This window comes from Vipera ursinii (genome assembly GCF_947247035.1).
Source record: "Vipera ursinii genome assembly, chromosome: 1".
In the NCBI taxonomy this organism is placed as follows: Eukaryota; Metazoa; Chordata; class Lepidosauria; order Squamata; family Viperidae; genus Vipera; species Vipera ursinii.
In genome coordinates this window covers 136,038,642-136,055,102 of record NC_139512.1, presented here as the reverse complement: position 1 = coordinate 136,055,102, position 16,461 = coordinate 136,038,642, and the positions used below count along the sequence as shown (strand labels likewise).

At 39.5% G+C, this 16,461-nt stretch overlaps 1 protein-coding gene and 1 long non-coding RNA gene across 2 annotated transcripts; one reads left to right on the top strand and one right to left on the bottom strand.

Moving 5' to 3' along the window:
• Nucleotides 1–2,691: 2,691 nt before the first annotated feature.
• Nucleotides 2,692–5,552, bottom strand: LOC310633133. The gene is made up of 3 exons (XR_014490992.1): nt 4,609–5,552; nt 3,214–3,340; nt 2,692–2,809 (listed from the first exon to the last, which is right to left on the bottom strand). It is a non-coding gene; the product is annotated as an uncharacterized lncRNA (long non-coding RNA).
• MAP3K19 (mitogen-activated protein kinase kinase kinase 19) lies at nt 5,275–16,235 on the top strand (the record flags this gene model as incomplete). Its single annotated transcript, XM_083350801.1, has 4 exons — nt 5,275–6,741; nt 7,376–7,516; nt 9,961–10,658; nt 14,632–16,235. 4 exons carry the CDS (start codon nt 5,275–5,277, stop codon nt 14,693–14,695), a joined length of 2,370 nt encoding a protein of 789 aa, XP_083206927.1. The 3' UTR covers nt 14,696–16,235.
• Between the last annotated feature and the right edge of the window lie 226 nt (nt 16,236–16,461).

Sequence of the window (16,461 nt, the reverse complement as noted above, 5' to 3'; positions counted from 1 at the left end):
GGGCCAGAGTACCTTAGGGAACATCTGCTGCCGGCATCAAGTTCCCTGCGCCCTGTGCGTTCCCACAGAGAGGGCCTCCTCAGGGTGCCACCGATCAGAGAATGTCGATTGGTGGCCCCCAGGGGGAGATCCTTCTCTGTGGGCGCTCCGGAGCTGTGGAATCAGCTACCGGTAGAGCTCCGGATGGCGCCCGATCTTCGCTCCTTTCGTCGCGATCTCAAGACATTTTTGTTTGTACAAGCTGGCCTAGCCTGATGGGGATCGGTGGGGTTGTTTTATTTTTGGTTTCTTAATTTTATCTTGGGGTTTTTAGAATTGTACTTCTATTGTTTTAATTAGGGCAACTGTTTAATCTTTTTTTAATGTTTGTATTTGGTATTTTATTCTGCCCTGTGAACCGCCCTGAGTCCTCAGGGAGAAGGGTGGTATATAAATGTTATTAAATTAAATTAAAAATTAAATTAAAACTTTCTCACTTTACTTTCTTCTTCTCTCTGTGCTGTCTGGTGAGAGCATGTGGTCAGTTAGGAGTTTTTTTTGTTTTCTGATTAAAGTTTTATTACAGTAGAATATGCTTCGGGTTTTCTTAATTTTACCTGATGTGCACCATGCGTCAAATGAACCACGGCTCATCGCCCTCTGATAGGGAGCTTTTGATTTACCCCCCTGACAGGGGCATCTGTTTTTCTCTGTACCACCTCAGTACTTAAAAGAAATGTTCTCTAACCATACACAAATTAAATGTGTAACTGCCGGCCCTGGGACGGTTGCATCACGCCAAAACCGCACCCACCCCGTTGCCGAAAATGGGAAAAAAGTGATACGTTGCGAGCTGTCACATGATGTCGTGAGTTTGACACGCGTGGTGTGGAGGATAGGTTTCCTTTTAAGGTTCGTTGTAATTATTTCTGAGCAACAGGTGATAAATAAACCCATATGCTTTGTCTCCCTGCCTCCCATACATGCACAGAGAGACAGAGGTAGACGGATCCACAGTGCACCCCACACAGAGGCCAGCTACATCTGTCTGCTTATGGAAATCAGTAAATAAATAAATAAAATGCAGCCCTCATTTGAGTTGCCCAATCCAGATCTTGAATGACAAAATCAGCCAGTCTGGAACTTTTAACATTTTAAAGAGGATTCTGACTCATAGGATGCAGTTAAAACTAAAGTTTTAATTGCATTAAAACAAAAGAGTAGAGTTAAAGTGATTAAATATCCACCAAAAATAAATATCATAGGAGTGATTATGTCCTATAGTTGCGAGAACTAAGATCTTGGCAATGTCAGTATTAATTAAATCAGGGACACAGTGGCTCAGTGGGTTAGGATGCTGAGCTTGCTGATCAGATGGTTGGCAGTTTGGCGGGTCGAATCCCGAGTGCCACATAACAGAGTGAGCGCCTGTTACTCCTTCCAGCTTCTGCCAACCTAGCAGTTTGAAAAAATGCAAATAGAAAAATAGGGACCACTACGGTGGTAAGGTAACAGTGTTCCGTGCGCCTTTGGTGTCTAGTCATGCCGGCCACATGACCACGGAGATGTCCTCGGCGAAAGATGGTGAACTTTTTAGATACTAAGTGCCCAAAAGCCACCCCACCCAACCCCTGCCCCCGTTCCTGTTCTGTACCAGCCTACTACTGGCCCTGCAGAAAAGGCAGGGACAACCCTTTTACAAAAAGGCAAGAGGCTGGAACTAAGCCTGCCAAATTTATTGACATAAAACAGAGCAAACAGAGCCAAACAAAAACACGAACCATGAAACAGGAGCTATTCAAACAGTTGCCTTCAGCAAACCAGCCCTCCCACACATTCCACTTTTAAACAGTTCAAGGCGTGGCTTCTCTCTGCCTCCTTCCGAGGTGCCCCATTGCCTTCCTCTGTTTACTCCTGATTGACTGCCTCCTGCGTCGGGCGTCCTTGAACAGGGCCAGCTGTGGGTCATCTTCATCCACGCTGTCAGGCTCACACAGCTGGGTCTGCGTAGTGACCAGATGGGAGGGGCCTGGCTGAGGGCTCTGTGAAGTCTCCGGGCTGTTCTCTGCAGGCTCTCCAACACCCCCCTCCTCCTCCTCTGAATCGTCCAACCCAAGTGCCGAACCCACAGGCTGACCCTTAATCACAACAGTTCCACACACCCCACCCACACCCATTCCTCCTCTCACCCGCCCCATAGCCCGCCACAGCAGATCGCCCAGGTGACCCTGCAATGCCATGGCAGCCATACCCTCCGTCCGCACCCCCCCAGCATCGTGTGACGGGGTGCAAGAGTGGAGTCTTGTCCCCATGTCCTTGGCTGTGCTGCTGTGTGCTGGCCATGCCCAAGGGCGACTCTCCTCTGGGGGGGTGCGGGGAGAGGTAAGGCTGGGGCAATGGCATTTATAATAAGAGCCTTGGTGGAGCAGTGGGCTAATGCCTCCTTAAGTAACACCAGCTGCCTGCAATTAGTGCAGGTTCGCATCCCACCAGGCTCAAGGTTGACTCAGCCTTCCATCCTTCCGAGGTAGGTAAAATGAGGACCCAGATTGTTGGGGGCAATTAAGCTGACTTTGTAATAATGCCGCTTGGGGTGTGTGTGAAAGCCCTAATAAGCAGGTATATACATAGAATGAAGGCTATTGCTAAGCTTGTAAGCCGCCCTGAGTCTTCGGAGAAGGGCGGGATATAAATGGAATTTAAAAAAAAAAAGTATGCCCACAGAGAGGGCTCTGCATGCTGCCTCTGGCACGCATACCATAGGTTCACCACCACTGACCTAGACCTTAGAGATCATAGAGTAAACAGCCAAGGTTCTGAATGATAAAGCCTAGAGAAACAAAAAAAGGGAGAAGAAGACTACATGTTCAACTCATCTCTGTTGAAGTGGTAAGGTGTCTGAGGTCATATTTTTTCAAATTTCAAAAGTTGAAGCCACAAGCATGCTGATATTCAATCAGCAAACATGTCTTACATATAATTTAAGAGATTTTTTCAAAGAAAATAATTCCTTTTTATCAACTTTCTAGAAAACATTCATCTTCTTCTCATGGCTACCAAAAGAATAAATGAGATAATGCATTTTATGTGTGATGTATGTTCTTAGAATTTTGCTGCAAACGCAAGCTTGTTAGATGGCTTAATCTAAGATCTAGATTTCTCATTTGCTTTCCCAGCCCAGCTAAGCCTCTTTGATCAGTCATTCACTGTGCAAAATACCCAAAAGAGAGTTACCTTGGTGACAGCTTGTAAACTAAACAGCCATAACCTAGCTCTCAATATCAGAAGGATTTGTGTTGAAAGAGGAAGGATCTTCAGAGCATTAGAGCTCTACAATCATGTTTCTTCCTTTCTGGAAAGTCTATATTGGCATCAAATTGAAGGTAAGAATTTCATTAGAACATCTTTATTTTTCTTCCCAGTAAATAAAATTCAACAGATTGCATATGATGTGTGAGCAAAAAAGCTGCTTTAATATAAAGTTTACTTTGATTCTGCAACTGCATTGATCTACAATACTTGAAATACAGTACATAGTGATAATTCATCCATTGTATTTATGATACAACAGATCTAAGGATTCTGTTGGAATGATATTTTATTGGTTTTGTTATTAATACCTATAACTATATTGATTGGTGATGTTAGCAAACTTGGAAGTAAGTGGAATTTGGAATATTTTGATCTTCCTTGCTAGATGAACATTTGCATTGGACTGCTTCTCAATTGGTAGGGCGAGTTATAATTAAGAAATATACTTTCTACTATTTCCACCTATTACTCAAATATGGATGTGATAAATAGCATAAAAGAGACAAACAGCATCTTCAGATGAGTGAGCTGCCAGGTTTGCCACTGAAATGTTTTTTATAAAATCTCATCTGATATATAAAATATAAAGAGAAAGCTCCGTTGTTTGGAAGCCCATTGTGCTCATTCTTTTGTATCTCCATTTTTTATTTGTTTTTAGCCAGTCTTTATTATTTGTACTGTATAAATAACTTGGGGGGGAACATACCTAATACTCTTTCCTCTTCCTATTTTCCCCAAAACAACAATCCTGTGAAGTGGGTTGGACTAAGAGTGAATGAATGGCCTAAAATCACCCAACTGGCTCACAATTCCCAGAATTCCATTGTCCATGCTTTTTGGGAATTCTACAAATTGCAGTCTTGGCCTTTATTTACAGAATAATTTTGTGTCCTAATAAACCTTTGGATTCCATTTTACTTTCACTTAGCTTTTAAGTGATTTAAACTAAAGCAATTAATGTGCTACATATACCAATTCTGTACCTTTTTGTTCCACTAAATCTGGGTTTTGTACATTTTAAGCATGGAATGGGTCCTGGCTGATAAAAGGATGCTTTTATTGTGGGTTGTTCTTCTTTCCATTGTAACTTTTAAAAAGTAAACTAAATGCTGCTTTTATTAAGTATCATATTTAATTCACGTAGGAGGTTTCTAGGTAAACCATTAATAACAGTATTCTATGAATTATTTTCTGCAACTTACAGAAACTTCTTGACAACCTATCAAAGCAATATACAGTAACTTCCTTTAGTAAGAAAGAACACTAAGAAAGATAATAATGCTAACAATCTTTCACATATTCTGAATTCTCATTCACCATTCAGGAAAATTGATCTCCAGGCAGATGGTCAGCGCCAGGGATGCCTTTAGCAGTCTGATGATCACATCCTCAGTAATACATCTGGAAGCTTCCCTGTGCAGTTGGGACATTCATATCCATTACTCAGAATAACATTGCATAGTCTTTGGCTACTCCAAAACCCAAGAAATTGAACTCCAGTTGAAATGCAACAGGTCTAAATCATATATCATAAATCTACCAATTGTGCAATCTATAAAGTACTAGTGATCTCTGAGAATATAGATAATATAAACAGCAGTTGTGATTTTGATTGTTCTGATAGTTGTCTCAATCCAAGTGAAATATTTCCTGAAGCAAAAGAATCGGAATGTTAATCCTTCAAGACATAAAATATTTTTAAATTTAAGTGGTGCGGGAAAAAGATTTAACAAGTAAGAGTGTAGATTAAGCAAAGCAGAATCATCAGAGGTGAAAACATCACAAGAAAAGTGTAAAAAAGGCTGCATTTGGAAGTGTTGCTATTCAGAACAAAACTATCAAAGATCATACGTTAATGACTTAATACCTTTGTAGGTTTTGAATCATCTGATACTACTGTTTGCCCAACAGATGGTTTGAATAGAAATGTAATTGAATCTGAAGCTGCTAAAAGCAAGATTATGCTTGTCCGAAAGAAAGAGCATGCTACCTAACATAAACCAAAGCTTCAATATATTTGCTCACAAGAAGAGTGGCAGATATAAAGGAAATAGTAACAAACATCTTTTAAACACTAAACCGTGTACCAAAATGACTCAGAAGTTAATGATTTGGGGCAAGGGTTCCATTCAGCATCAAAATAAGACAAAAAATCCTATTTCTCATTCTTTAGGATTGTTTCATGAAGAAACTGAGATATCTTCAAAACTTCAGAAAAATAATCTCCAACAGGAGAAAAAATGCTTCCAGCATAATGATCAGAGTTCTACAAAGGAACTGCTTCCCTGTATTTCCCCAAGTTCTGTTACTTTGAGAAAAACAATCACTCCATTGCCTGCTGGACAAGCACAATCCCCAGTAGACCATTTGAATCTGAAATACAGTGACATGTTCAAAGAAATACATTCTAACAGCAAAGGACCTGGCATTTATGAAATGTTTGGGACTCCAGTATATTCCCGTAAGCCTGATGGATATGGTGAGAATAAAGGTAACAGGAATGTGCGTTCTGTTCCAACTGGATGGCATAATGATATGAAATATAAATCCAACCGTTTCAATGGGAAGAAGAGTAGCAGAATAAAAAGTCCCCAGAAGCAAACATTCTCTAAATCTCACAAGAGTCTTAGTATTAAACCAAAGCTGAAGGAGAAGGAACTTGCACCAAAAAAGGTGTCCAAGTTAACAGGTTGTGGTCTAGAACAGGGCAAAGATGTGACTGTCTCTTTTGCTGAACTGCAGATTCAGCCAAAGGAGACCACTGAGTCAATTTGTGAAGATCAACAAGCTCAGATTTCCATTGAGTTCCCTGAACCTGCTAAGCAAAATGAAGTATTTCCAAATTCAGTCTTGTCACCAATTGAAGAAGCTTCTTTGGAATATACTTCAGATAACGATGATGGCGATAAAGATGATGCTTTTCCTATGAAAGCATTTGCCACCAATGTTCAGGAGTTACTTTGGCCAGAAGTTAAAGTTCATGCAGAATATGCTCCTTTCTTAAGCTATGTGAAAAATATAAATGAACCAAATAATGCAAACAACAGTAGGACTTTAAGGAGTGGACAAAACAAAACAGCTGATCACCTTGTGGAGCAGGAAGGAAGCCAGATTTTACACTATGAGTATAATCAAAAGCCGTCTGCATCCTTTTTTACTGACCAAATAAGCTCATTTTCTCTTGAAAATTTCCAGCTTGAGAATGTCAGTGTAGCAAATATGACAAATGCATGGACTTACTATCTTGCAAACTCAGTCTCTCAGACATATACAAATATCTTTGGGTACAAAGATTATAAGGAAGTAACAGAAGACATGTTCTGTTGCTCAGTCACTGAACTGCTTTCTCTGAGTAGGACAGATGACAATAATTCTAGCTCAGTGACCAGAAATATAAATGTAGAGGCACAAAGTGGAGACTGGAGAACAGCAAAAGTTAAAAATAATAAGGTAAGTGATATCCTACATTTATAATATAGTCTAATATTTAGGCTTTGCTGTACTTTAGTTTCCACATTTTTCTTCTTATTTCTTTCTTTGAGTAAAATGGGCTCTTCATTCTCCTATATCCCCATTTAAAAATGTTAAAACATAAGAATTTGTTTACTGGATCAAACTAATAGTATTTTTCTAGTCCAGCAGATAACCTGATCTGTTCACAGACTTACAAGCAGGTCAGGGAGATCATGATCTTTTGCTGTCTTCAGAATCTTTATTTAGATTATATTTTACTTACTTTTATTTTATTATTTAAAATATTTATATAGCCACTCTGGGTGGCTCCCAATCAATTAAATTAGGACATTTAGTTAATAAATTTTTGACAACGCTAATTCATTATACTGTATATTCATCCTAGGAATATAAAACCAATATGTCTCTGAATAATAATTTTAAATTGAATAGTAGCAACTTCAGTCTTAGTCTCAGGGCTGTGATATGACAAACAGAAATTCTTTTCAATTTCAGATGTCGCAGTGTAGAATTTACTTCATGTAAACATAATTCTCAAAACAACTGACAAACCATCTGTATTTATCTTCTATTGCCTAGCAGTATTCTATTTTTCTGCCATCTTTTGCAGACTTTTTATCTGGATTTCATGGGATTTGATGAAGAAAATCCACTTCTACATGAAACTGCATTTTCAGAAAACAGTTTAATTAACCAAGAATGTATTTTGTGGACTAAAGGTGAAATCCTTGGAAAAGGAGCATATGGCACAGTAAGTCGTATCGAGTCTGACCCCATTTTTTGTATCGTATTCTAAGTAGTTTAATTATTTCCTTTTGGACAGAAACTCTCAAAATGGAGCACAAACTTAAAAGATACTGAGATATAAACTTGGAATCAAATTAAGCTTCTGAATATCATTAAAACTAGAAAATTATCTTAACAGATTTCTTTATATAAGGCAACTAGTAATTAATACAGTTGATTTTGCCCTGTTTGTCTTCTGTTTGGAATCTAGCCTTTGACCAAATATCCTAGACGTACGAATGTTTGCACACATAACTTGTTAAGGATGCAAATCTCCACAATTAATTTCAATGGGAATTGAAATGAGCAAAGTATTTCTTTGCTTGTTTGTTTAATTTATATAGCTGCCCATTTCAAAGCAGTGCCTATGGGGAGATATGGTGGGAGACTAGGAACAGGCCATTCCTTGGCAAGACAGGAACAATGTAATCCACTTGTTTCACAATCCGGCTCTTGGGGCTCAGTCCCTGGACCCAATCAGCAGACAATTAAAACATTTACAGAAAGAAATGAAATAGAAACAGCAGCCAAGAGAGAACTATAATCTGATAGTATCAGCGTAACCAGGAAATGGGGCCCTTTCCACATTCAGAACTTCAGTCCCAGGCACATATCCAGGGCTCCAAGGCCCTCCAAAAAGCCAGCAAAGTCAGGCACCGTAATCTCAGGTGGGAGGGTGTTCCAGAGGGGAGGCAGTATAGCAGAAAATGCATGTCTCCTGGTTCCTGCCAGCTTGATGGGAGCTGGACTATGCCCATCCTGCTAGATCGGATTGGACAGGTAAAAACAATTGGAAGTATTTCCAGGTTATTATTACGGTATTTACTGCCAAGTCCAAGTTAAGTAAATGCAACCTAATTGTGGAGTTACACACGACATTGGCAGGTCTTAGTGTAGTCTGGTTGGCAGAAGTGCTTCAACAGTGTATGTGTGACCACGTGGGATACCTCACCTTGATGTCCTGTTTGAAAGGTGAGAAGTCACAAGAGTCTGTGACTAAAGTAGAGAGAAGCTAGTGATGTTGCTAATGTATCAGCTACCAAGCAACAGCTTTTCTTGAGTAGCTAGTGTCATCATGGGGCTGGCATTGGACTGTTTCAAGATATTGTTCCTGGGACAGAAGTTTCAGACCCAGCGCAAACTGCTGCTTCTTTCAGAAGAGGAACTGTAGCTACCACTGCATGGTTCCAACTGCACGTCATCTCCCAGGAAGCATTGATCAGCCAGGTGGGACATAGATCCAAAACATAGGAGGCAGCATGGCATCACGGCTGCATTCCTCAGAATTAAGAAACTCAAACACTTCTCAGTTAACCAAGCAAGATCTTACCACAATCATCCCATTAGATCTGTATAATGAAAGACCACCTCTGTATGATTCCAAGTGAGTTTATCTGACAGATGCCTTGAAAACTCCTCACAGAGGCCCTGCGTGGTTTACCCAACAGGGACTGAGTCACCCTAAACAGACCACTATTCTATCCACAGATGCAACAGGAACATATCCATTGTATATTCCTCCTAGAGATAGAAAGCCAGTGTGTCTCTGAATAACGATATGCACATTTTGCCACTTTTACTGTAAGATAGTCCTTAACAAAAGACTTGACCCATGCTCAGTCAGATGCATTCTACACTTTATAACTTCCTTCCAAGACTTGGAAGTTAGGAGAAAGTATGTTAAAGTGGTTCTGTTTCTTCCTGAGTGAAAAGTGGGAGAAGAGTGACCAGACCTGTAGCATCTGCTATACAAAATGGGGCCTCTCCCCCATGTTTTTTCATGATCCCGCATGAAACCCCTGGGAGAAGGGAAAGTAATCAATATGTTGATGATATCTATAGATCTCTACTCTGCTCCATTCTGAAGATGCTGTGAATGTCCTTGGTGTTTGAGACTGTCAGCTCAGCTCAGACTGAATCCCAACAAATCCCAGTTACTGTTTGTCAGAAGCCATCTGGCTCATTGTCTATTCCAATACTAGCCTGGATTGAGTCACACTGCCCCTGACCTTGCAGATCCACTAACTTAAGGGGCTGAATCAATATTGTTGTTGTATTTTTTTTCCAATTTGGGTGTCATATAAGTTGTAACTTTCCTTGAGATTTTGATTTGGCAGGATAGAAATGAAATAAGTAAATAGTAGAATTGCATAATTAAAGTGTCATAAAATGACTGAGTCGGAAGATGCCATTGAGTCCAACTTCCTACTCAGAAATAAAAACTACAGCACTTTTGACCAATTTCTATCTATCATCTCCCTGGTTAAGTGATTCCTTGAACTGCTGTTTGATGTTTAGGGAGGGGACAATTGGACTTCCAGTGCTGAAGTGATTAAGCTGAATTAAATAAAAAAAATATAGGTTGTTTTTTATTTGTTCTACTTCAAAATGACCTGCTTTGATATTTAGGTATACTGTGGACTTACAAGCCAAGGACAATTAATAGCTGTGAAACAAGTAGCACTGAATGCATGTGACCAAGCCGGGAATAAAAAGGAATACCAGAAACTGCAAGAAGAAGTTGAGATTTTGAAAAACCTAACACATGTCAACATTGTGGGATACTTGGGAACACGTTTAGAAGATAACATAGTAAGCATTTTCATGGAGTTTGTTCCTGGTGGTTCCATTTCCAGTATTATTCATCGCTTTGGCCCACTGTCAGAAATGGTGTTTTGTAAATATACAAAACAGATTGTACAAGGAGTTGCATATTTACATGAAAACTGTGTGGTGCACAGAGACATTAAAGGAAACAATGTTATGCTTATGCCTAATGGCATAATCAAACTCATAGACTTTGGATGTGCAAAGCGCTTAGCCTGTGTGAGTCTGACTAATACACATAGTGAACCACTGAAATCTGTGCATGGCACTCCATATTGGATGGCACCAGAAGTGATAAACGAATCTGGCTATGGAAGGAAATCAGATATCTGGAGCATTGGCTGCACTGTTTTTGAGATGGCCACTGGAAAGCCACCATTGGCTGCCATGGATAAACTAGCAGCCATGTTTTACATAGCTGCTCACAAAGGACTTATGCCTTCACTACCCAAACATTGCTCAGACAAAGCAGTTGATTTCGTACATCTGTGCTTAACAAGGTACGTGATTTGTATACCTAAAATTAGTTTTATTTGCATTAAAACAATTCACACAATTAAGTTTCTTGAGCTTGAGCTCCTTAAAAAAATAAAATAGTAGTTTAGGCATCGCAGTTCAATCACAATTAAACTTATGGTATACAACACATCCATCTTTTCTGGCCTTTTCAGTTAGGATTGAGAATAAGCCTTTTCTATACAGTGCAGGTTCATATATGCTTTTCTTGGGTGTGTTAAGTCATTTGTCTTCTGCAAAAGTCTCTGGGGTAGTTCAGGTACATGTTGTCAGGTTAGTCTAAAACCTGCTGTCTCCTGGTTTCTGCCCCCAACCTTCACCACAATATTTATTTATTTATTTTTATTTAGTTACATTTATATACCGCCCTTTCCCTGAGGACTCAGGGCGGTTTACAGGGAATTAAAAAATCCACCATACAAAAGTTAAAAACCAAAATAAAAATATTAAATTGACCCTGTACACTTAAAACCCCAATTAAAAATTTCTCCTCAGCCTGGGCCCGAGAGCTCAAAGAGCCAGGTCTTCAGGCCCCGGCGGAATGATCGGAGGTCGGGGGCAGTCCTCAGCTCCACCGGCAGCTGGTTCTAGAGGGCAGGCGCTCCCACTGAGAAGGCCCTATCCCTGGGTGTCACCCACCGGCAATCTCTTACCGGCGGAACCCTGAGCAGACCCTCCCTGTGGGAGCGCCATATAAAATTGGTTCTGCAAAAACTGGCTTTTCCTCCAGCATTGCAAATGGATTTTTATTGGCAAATCAGGAAAATTCCCTTTTCCTCTCTCCCTGTAAACCTCTTTGGATCCATATATTGATTCAGAAAACTCCTAAACTTTATAGAGATGTGAAAGCTTCAGGGACCAAAGGGACATCTCCTTGCCACAAATTACCTTTTAGCAAAAAACTACCACGTTGTGAGCCGTGGTGGGGCAGGGGTTAGAATGCAGTGTTGCAGGCTGACTCTGCCCACTGTCAGGAGTTTGATCTTGACCAGCTCATAGTTGACTCAGCCTTCCAACCTTCCAAGGTCGGTAAAATGTAAACTCAAGAGATTGCTGGAAAGCACTCTGAAGTGGTATATAAGTCTTAAGTGCTATTGCTATATTCCCTTTAAGACAGACATGTCAAACACAAGGCCCGGGGGCCGGATTCGGCCCGCGAAGTGGTTTCATGTGGCCCGTGAAGCTATCCTGGAAACAGTGAGGAAACGGCCCCCACTGCCTTGGCCCTGGCCCAGAGACCCTCCTTCTGCCAGAGACCATCAGATCTGTCCCACTCCTGCCCAGTCCCCCATAGGCACCCTTGATGCCAATGATGTAGAGCTGGCCACGCCCACCCAGTAGGCCATGCGCAATCTAGCCATGCCCACCCAGTAGGCCACGCCCACTCTGGCCATACCCACCCGGCCCCCTGAGGGCAACCGCGATGCTGATGCAGCCCTCAATGAAATTGAGTTTGACACCCCTGCTTTAAGACAAAGACAAACTTGTCTTCCTGCCTACCTTGTGAGAGCAAAAGTTTTGAAAGCAAGTTACAGTAAAACAGGTAACTAACTAATCCTACTAAGAAGGTTTACCCCTATGGAACCTTTGAAGATGGCCTTAAGATTTGTGTAGGGTTACGCAGGGAGGTGAGCCTTCCAACACTGGAATGACAAGTTGTAAAGGATTTAAAACATTTTTCTTACAACCCTATTAACTGACATTTCCAAACTTGTTTTCAATGGTAACCTCAGATATAGGCCATTTTTATGAAATGTCAATATCACACACAGATTTTTCCAATACATAGCCGTCTGAAAAGAAAATAAAGGAACGCCTGTAATATGAAAACTGTAGTTATCATTTAAATAACCACCAGGAACCATGGTAGCAGCGGAGTAGAAAATATTATAGAAAATATTCAGTCATAAATGAAAAAATAATTTGTTTTGGCAGCTGGCCTTATGGCATTAAATTTAAAGATTCTTAGCTTCATTGGAATCTTTGTGATGACTTGTGGATAAAGTCAAGTTTAATTTTACTTTTCATATTTATATACAGTGCATTCAGAAAGTATTCAGACTCCCTTCACTTTTGTAAAATTTGTTATGCTGCAGCCTGTTCTAGAGTTATTGAAATTCATTTTTTTCTCATTAATCTACACTCAGTACCCCATAATGACAAAGTGAAAACAGAATTTTAGAGATGTCTATATATTTATTAAAAAGAAAATACTGAAATATCACATTGGGATAAGTATTCAGACCCTTCACTCAGTACTTTGTTGAAGCACCTTTGGCAGCAATTACAACCTCAAGTCTTCATGGGTATGACGTGGCAAGCTTTGCACACTTGGATTGGGGGATTTTCTGCCCTTTTTCCTTGCAAATCCTCTCAAGCTTAGTCAGGTGGGCAGCCATTTTCAGGGCCCTCCAGAGATGTTCAATAGGGTTCAAGTCAGGGCTCTGGCTGGGCCACTCTAGGTCATTCACAGTGTTTTCCCTAAGCCATTCCTGTGTTGTCTTGACCGTGTAATTAGGATTGTCATGTTGGAAAGTGAACCTTTGGCCCAGTCTGAGGTCCTGAACACTGTGGAACAGGGTTTCATTGAGGATATCTTTGTATTTTGCTCCATTCAGTTTTCCCTCAACCCTGACCAGTCTCACAGTGCCTGCTGCTGAAAAGCATCCCCACATATGATGCTACCACTGTTGGGATGATAGTGGGCAGGTGATGAGTGGTGCCTGGTTTCCTCCAGATATAACATTTAGAATTGAGACCAAACAGTTCAATCTTGATTTCATCAGACCAGAGAATCTTGTTCCTCACTGAGGAACAGTCAGGTGCTTTTTTGTAAACTCCAAGTTGGCTTTCATGTTTTTTGCACTAAGGAGAGGTTTCTGTCTAGGCACTCTACCATAAAGCCCAGACCGGTGGAGGGCTACAGTGATGGTTGTCCTTCTGGAACTCTATTGGATCTCAACACAGGATCTCTGGAGCTCAGTCAGAGTGACCGTTGGGTTCTTGGCCACCTCTCTTACTAAGCCCCTTCTCTCCCGATTGCTCAGTTTGATCAGGTGACTAGCTTTTGGAAGAATCCTGGTTGTGCCAAATATCTTCCATTTGAGAATTATGGAGGCCACTGTGCTTAGGAACCTTCAGTGCAGCAGAAATTTTACTGTAGCCTTCCCCAGATGTATGTTTTGTAATAATTCTGTCTCCGAGTTCTGCAGACAGATCCTTTGACCTCATGGCTTTTGCTCTGCTACAGTATGCATTGTCAGATGTGAGGCCTTCTATAGAGAGGTGTGTGTATTTCCAAATCATGTCTAATCAATTTACCACAGGGCAACTCTAATCAAGGTGTAGAAACATGTCAGCAAAGAGACAGGAGAAATGGGAGGCAACTAAATTTCAAGTGTTGTTGCAAAGGGTCTAAATACTTATGCCAATGTGATAGTTCAGTTTTTTCTTTTTAATAAATTTACAGACATTTCTAAAATTCTGTTTTCACTTTGTCATTATGGGGTACTGAGTGTAGATTAATGAGAAAAAAAAATGAATTTCAACAACTCAGAATCAGGCTGCAGCATAACAAGCCTGACAAAAGTGAAGGCCTGAATACTTTCTGAATGCACTATATACATAAAAAGGGTGAAAAACAAATTTAATAAACTTAAGAGCATGAACTTCAGTTCAAATACCGGATAAGTATCTTAAAACATTTAAGATCAATAGAATTTTGTTTAAAAATAGAACTTGGAACAATGCTAATATTTTGGCATATTTTTTCAGAGTATAGTACTATCTTTTTGGCTTTGAGTAGATAAAATAAAAGCATGTATTAATGCACCATGCTCTAAGAATCAATGTACCTCTTTTATATAAGTTATTAAACAGATAGAAAATAAGGAGTAATATGGTTTGTACCAAAGATTTTACTGTCTGTTAATTTCTGTTTTTTAACACTTCATGCAGGGACCAACATGAGCGGCCAACTGCCTTAGAATTGTTGCAACATCCTTTTATAAGAAACTCATGACACCTGGTAATGCTTCTATCAAACAAATATAAGCTATTTCATTTGTGTGGAAAAATGTCTTCTAAATTGAGAAAGTGTTGGTACAAAACTTGTAGAAGTTGCTGAAATAGTAAATCTTTACCTCTTCTGAATGAACTTTGTAGCATAAGATTTAGCATGTGTGTGTGTGTGTGTAAATAAGTTCAAAACATTAGACCTACGAGGCTTTTTTTACCCAAACAATTCACATTCCTGCCTTTTCCCTCCAGCGGAGCTACTTAAGAGATGGACAAGCTTTTGAAGCGACCCTAAGCTAAAAGTAACAATTTTTAAAGTCCTGGACAAAAATCAAAGTATTCTCAAACTCTTTAGATTCTGGCATAAAATGAGTTCAATGTAAATTACCAGCACACAAAGTATTCCTGATAATCTAAAATGTTGGTTCTTAAGCAGCAGTACTTTCAAAAGCCTATTTGTATTACATGTCAATGTGGGAATGCTAAAGCACAATCCAGTGCAATGTCCTCAGATATAAATCCCTTTATCATTGGATTACCATGTAGTGTATATTTGTATATGTTAAGCAACATTACAGATAGATGAGACTTGTTACTCGTGTCTATATTACCCAGATAGGCAGTTCCAACAAAGTTCAAAAATTATTTGAAAAATTACTTAAACATTCAAGTATAAACAGACCTTTTGTGCATTGCAAAGTTCATTTAACTATCCTATTTCATGGTATTCTGAAACATGCAGCTAACCTAAGGTGCCTTCTTTTTTTAAGGGACCTGCTCATTTGCTTTTTTCTTGATGTACTATATATACTCACAAATAAGCCCATGTATGAATAAGCCAACCTTCAAATTTTTAACCAATTTTTATCTGAGGTGACACCAAGAAAAATGTGTCACTTGCAGATAAGATGATCTGCATTTTTTGTGATATTTTAATTAAAATAATGTGTCAGTTTGGCTGCAGATGGGCTTATATGCAAGTATACACTGCATAGATTCATTGATAAGCTGAAATTGATTATTTTTGGGTGTATTTGAGCAGTCCTCTGTACATCGTTTCTTGCTACTTTGTAAAACATTTCTTCACTGTTTTTAGGAAATGTAGCTTTACAATGAAATCTTTATGAATTGCAGTAATCTGGGAACAAAGAACTGGTACTCTTGCTATATTGCTTCCTATGATGTGGAAAGACAGTAATTGAGAAACATGCAGATTTATACAGAATAAGAAATCCAACTTTCCTTAATTTCACATGAGCTTGTTTGTAATAAATATACCCATATCTAGAAGTAAATTACTACTTGGCTGCCTTCCATCTTTCATACTTGAAACTAGCAGTGAATTCTGAAGCTTTTTAAAAAAGATTTCTGTATTTTGTCTTGCAGTTTCTGTATGTTGAGTGTTTAAAATGCTTCCCAAAACCATATATGCCAGTTGCTAAAATTCCTATTAATGGGCAGATAAAAAATTTGAAAGCTGCTTTTATTAAAGTTGCTTGCTTCTGGAATTGATCGGATCATAGCAGCTATTTGGAATTAGTTTCTTCTTATTGTTAAGTCCATTTTGTAAATTTCTACAGGTAGTCCTTGACTTACAACTATTAGTTTAGCAAACATTTGAAGTGACAGTGGCACTGGAAAAAGTGACTGACTGGTCTTTGCACTTAACAACTGTTGCAAAATCCCAGTCACATTATCACAATTTGTGCACTTGTCAATTAGCATGTATTTAGAATGGTTATAGTACCCAAAGGTCAGGCAATCATCATT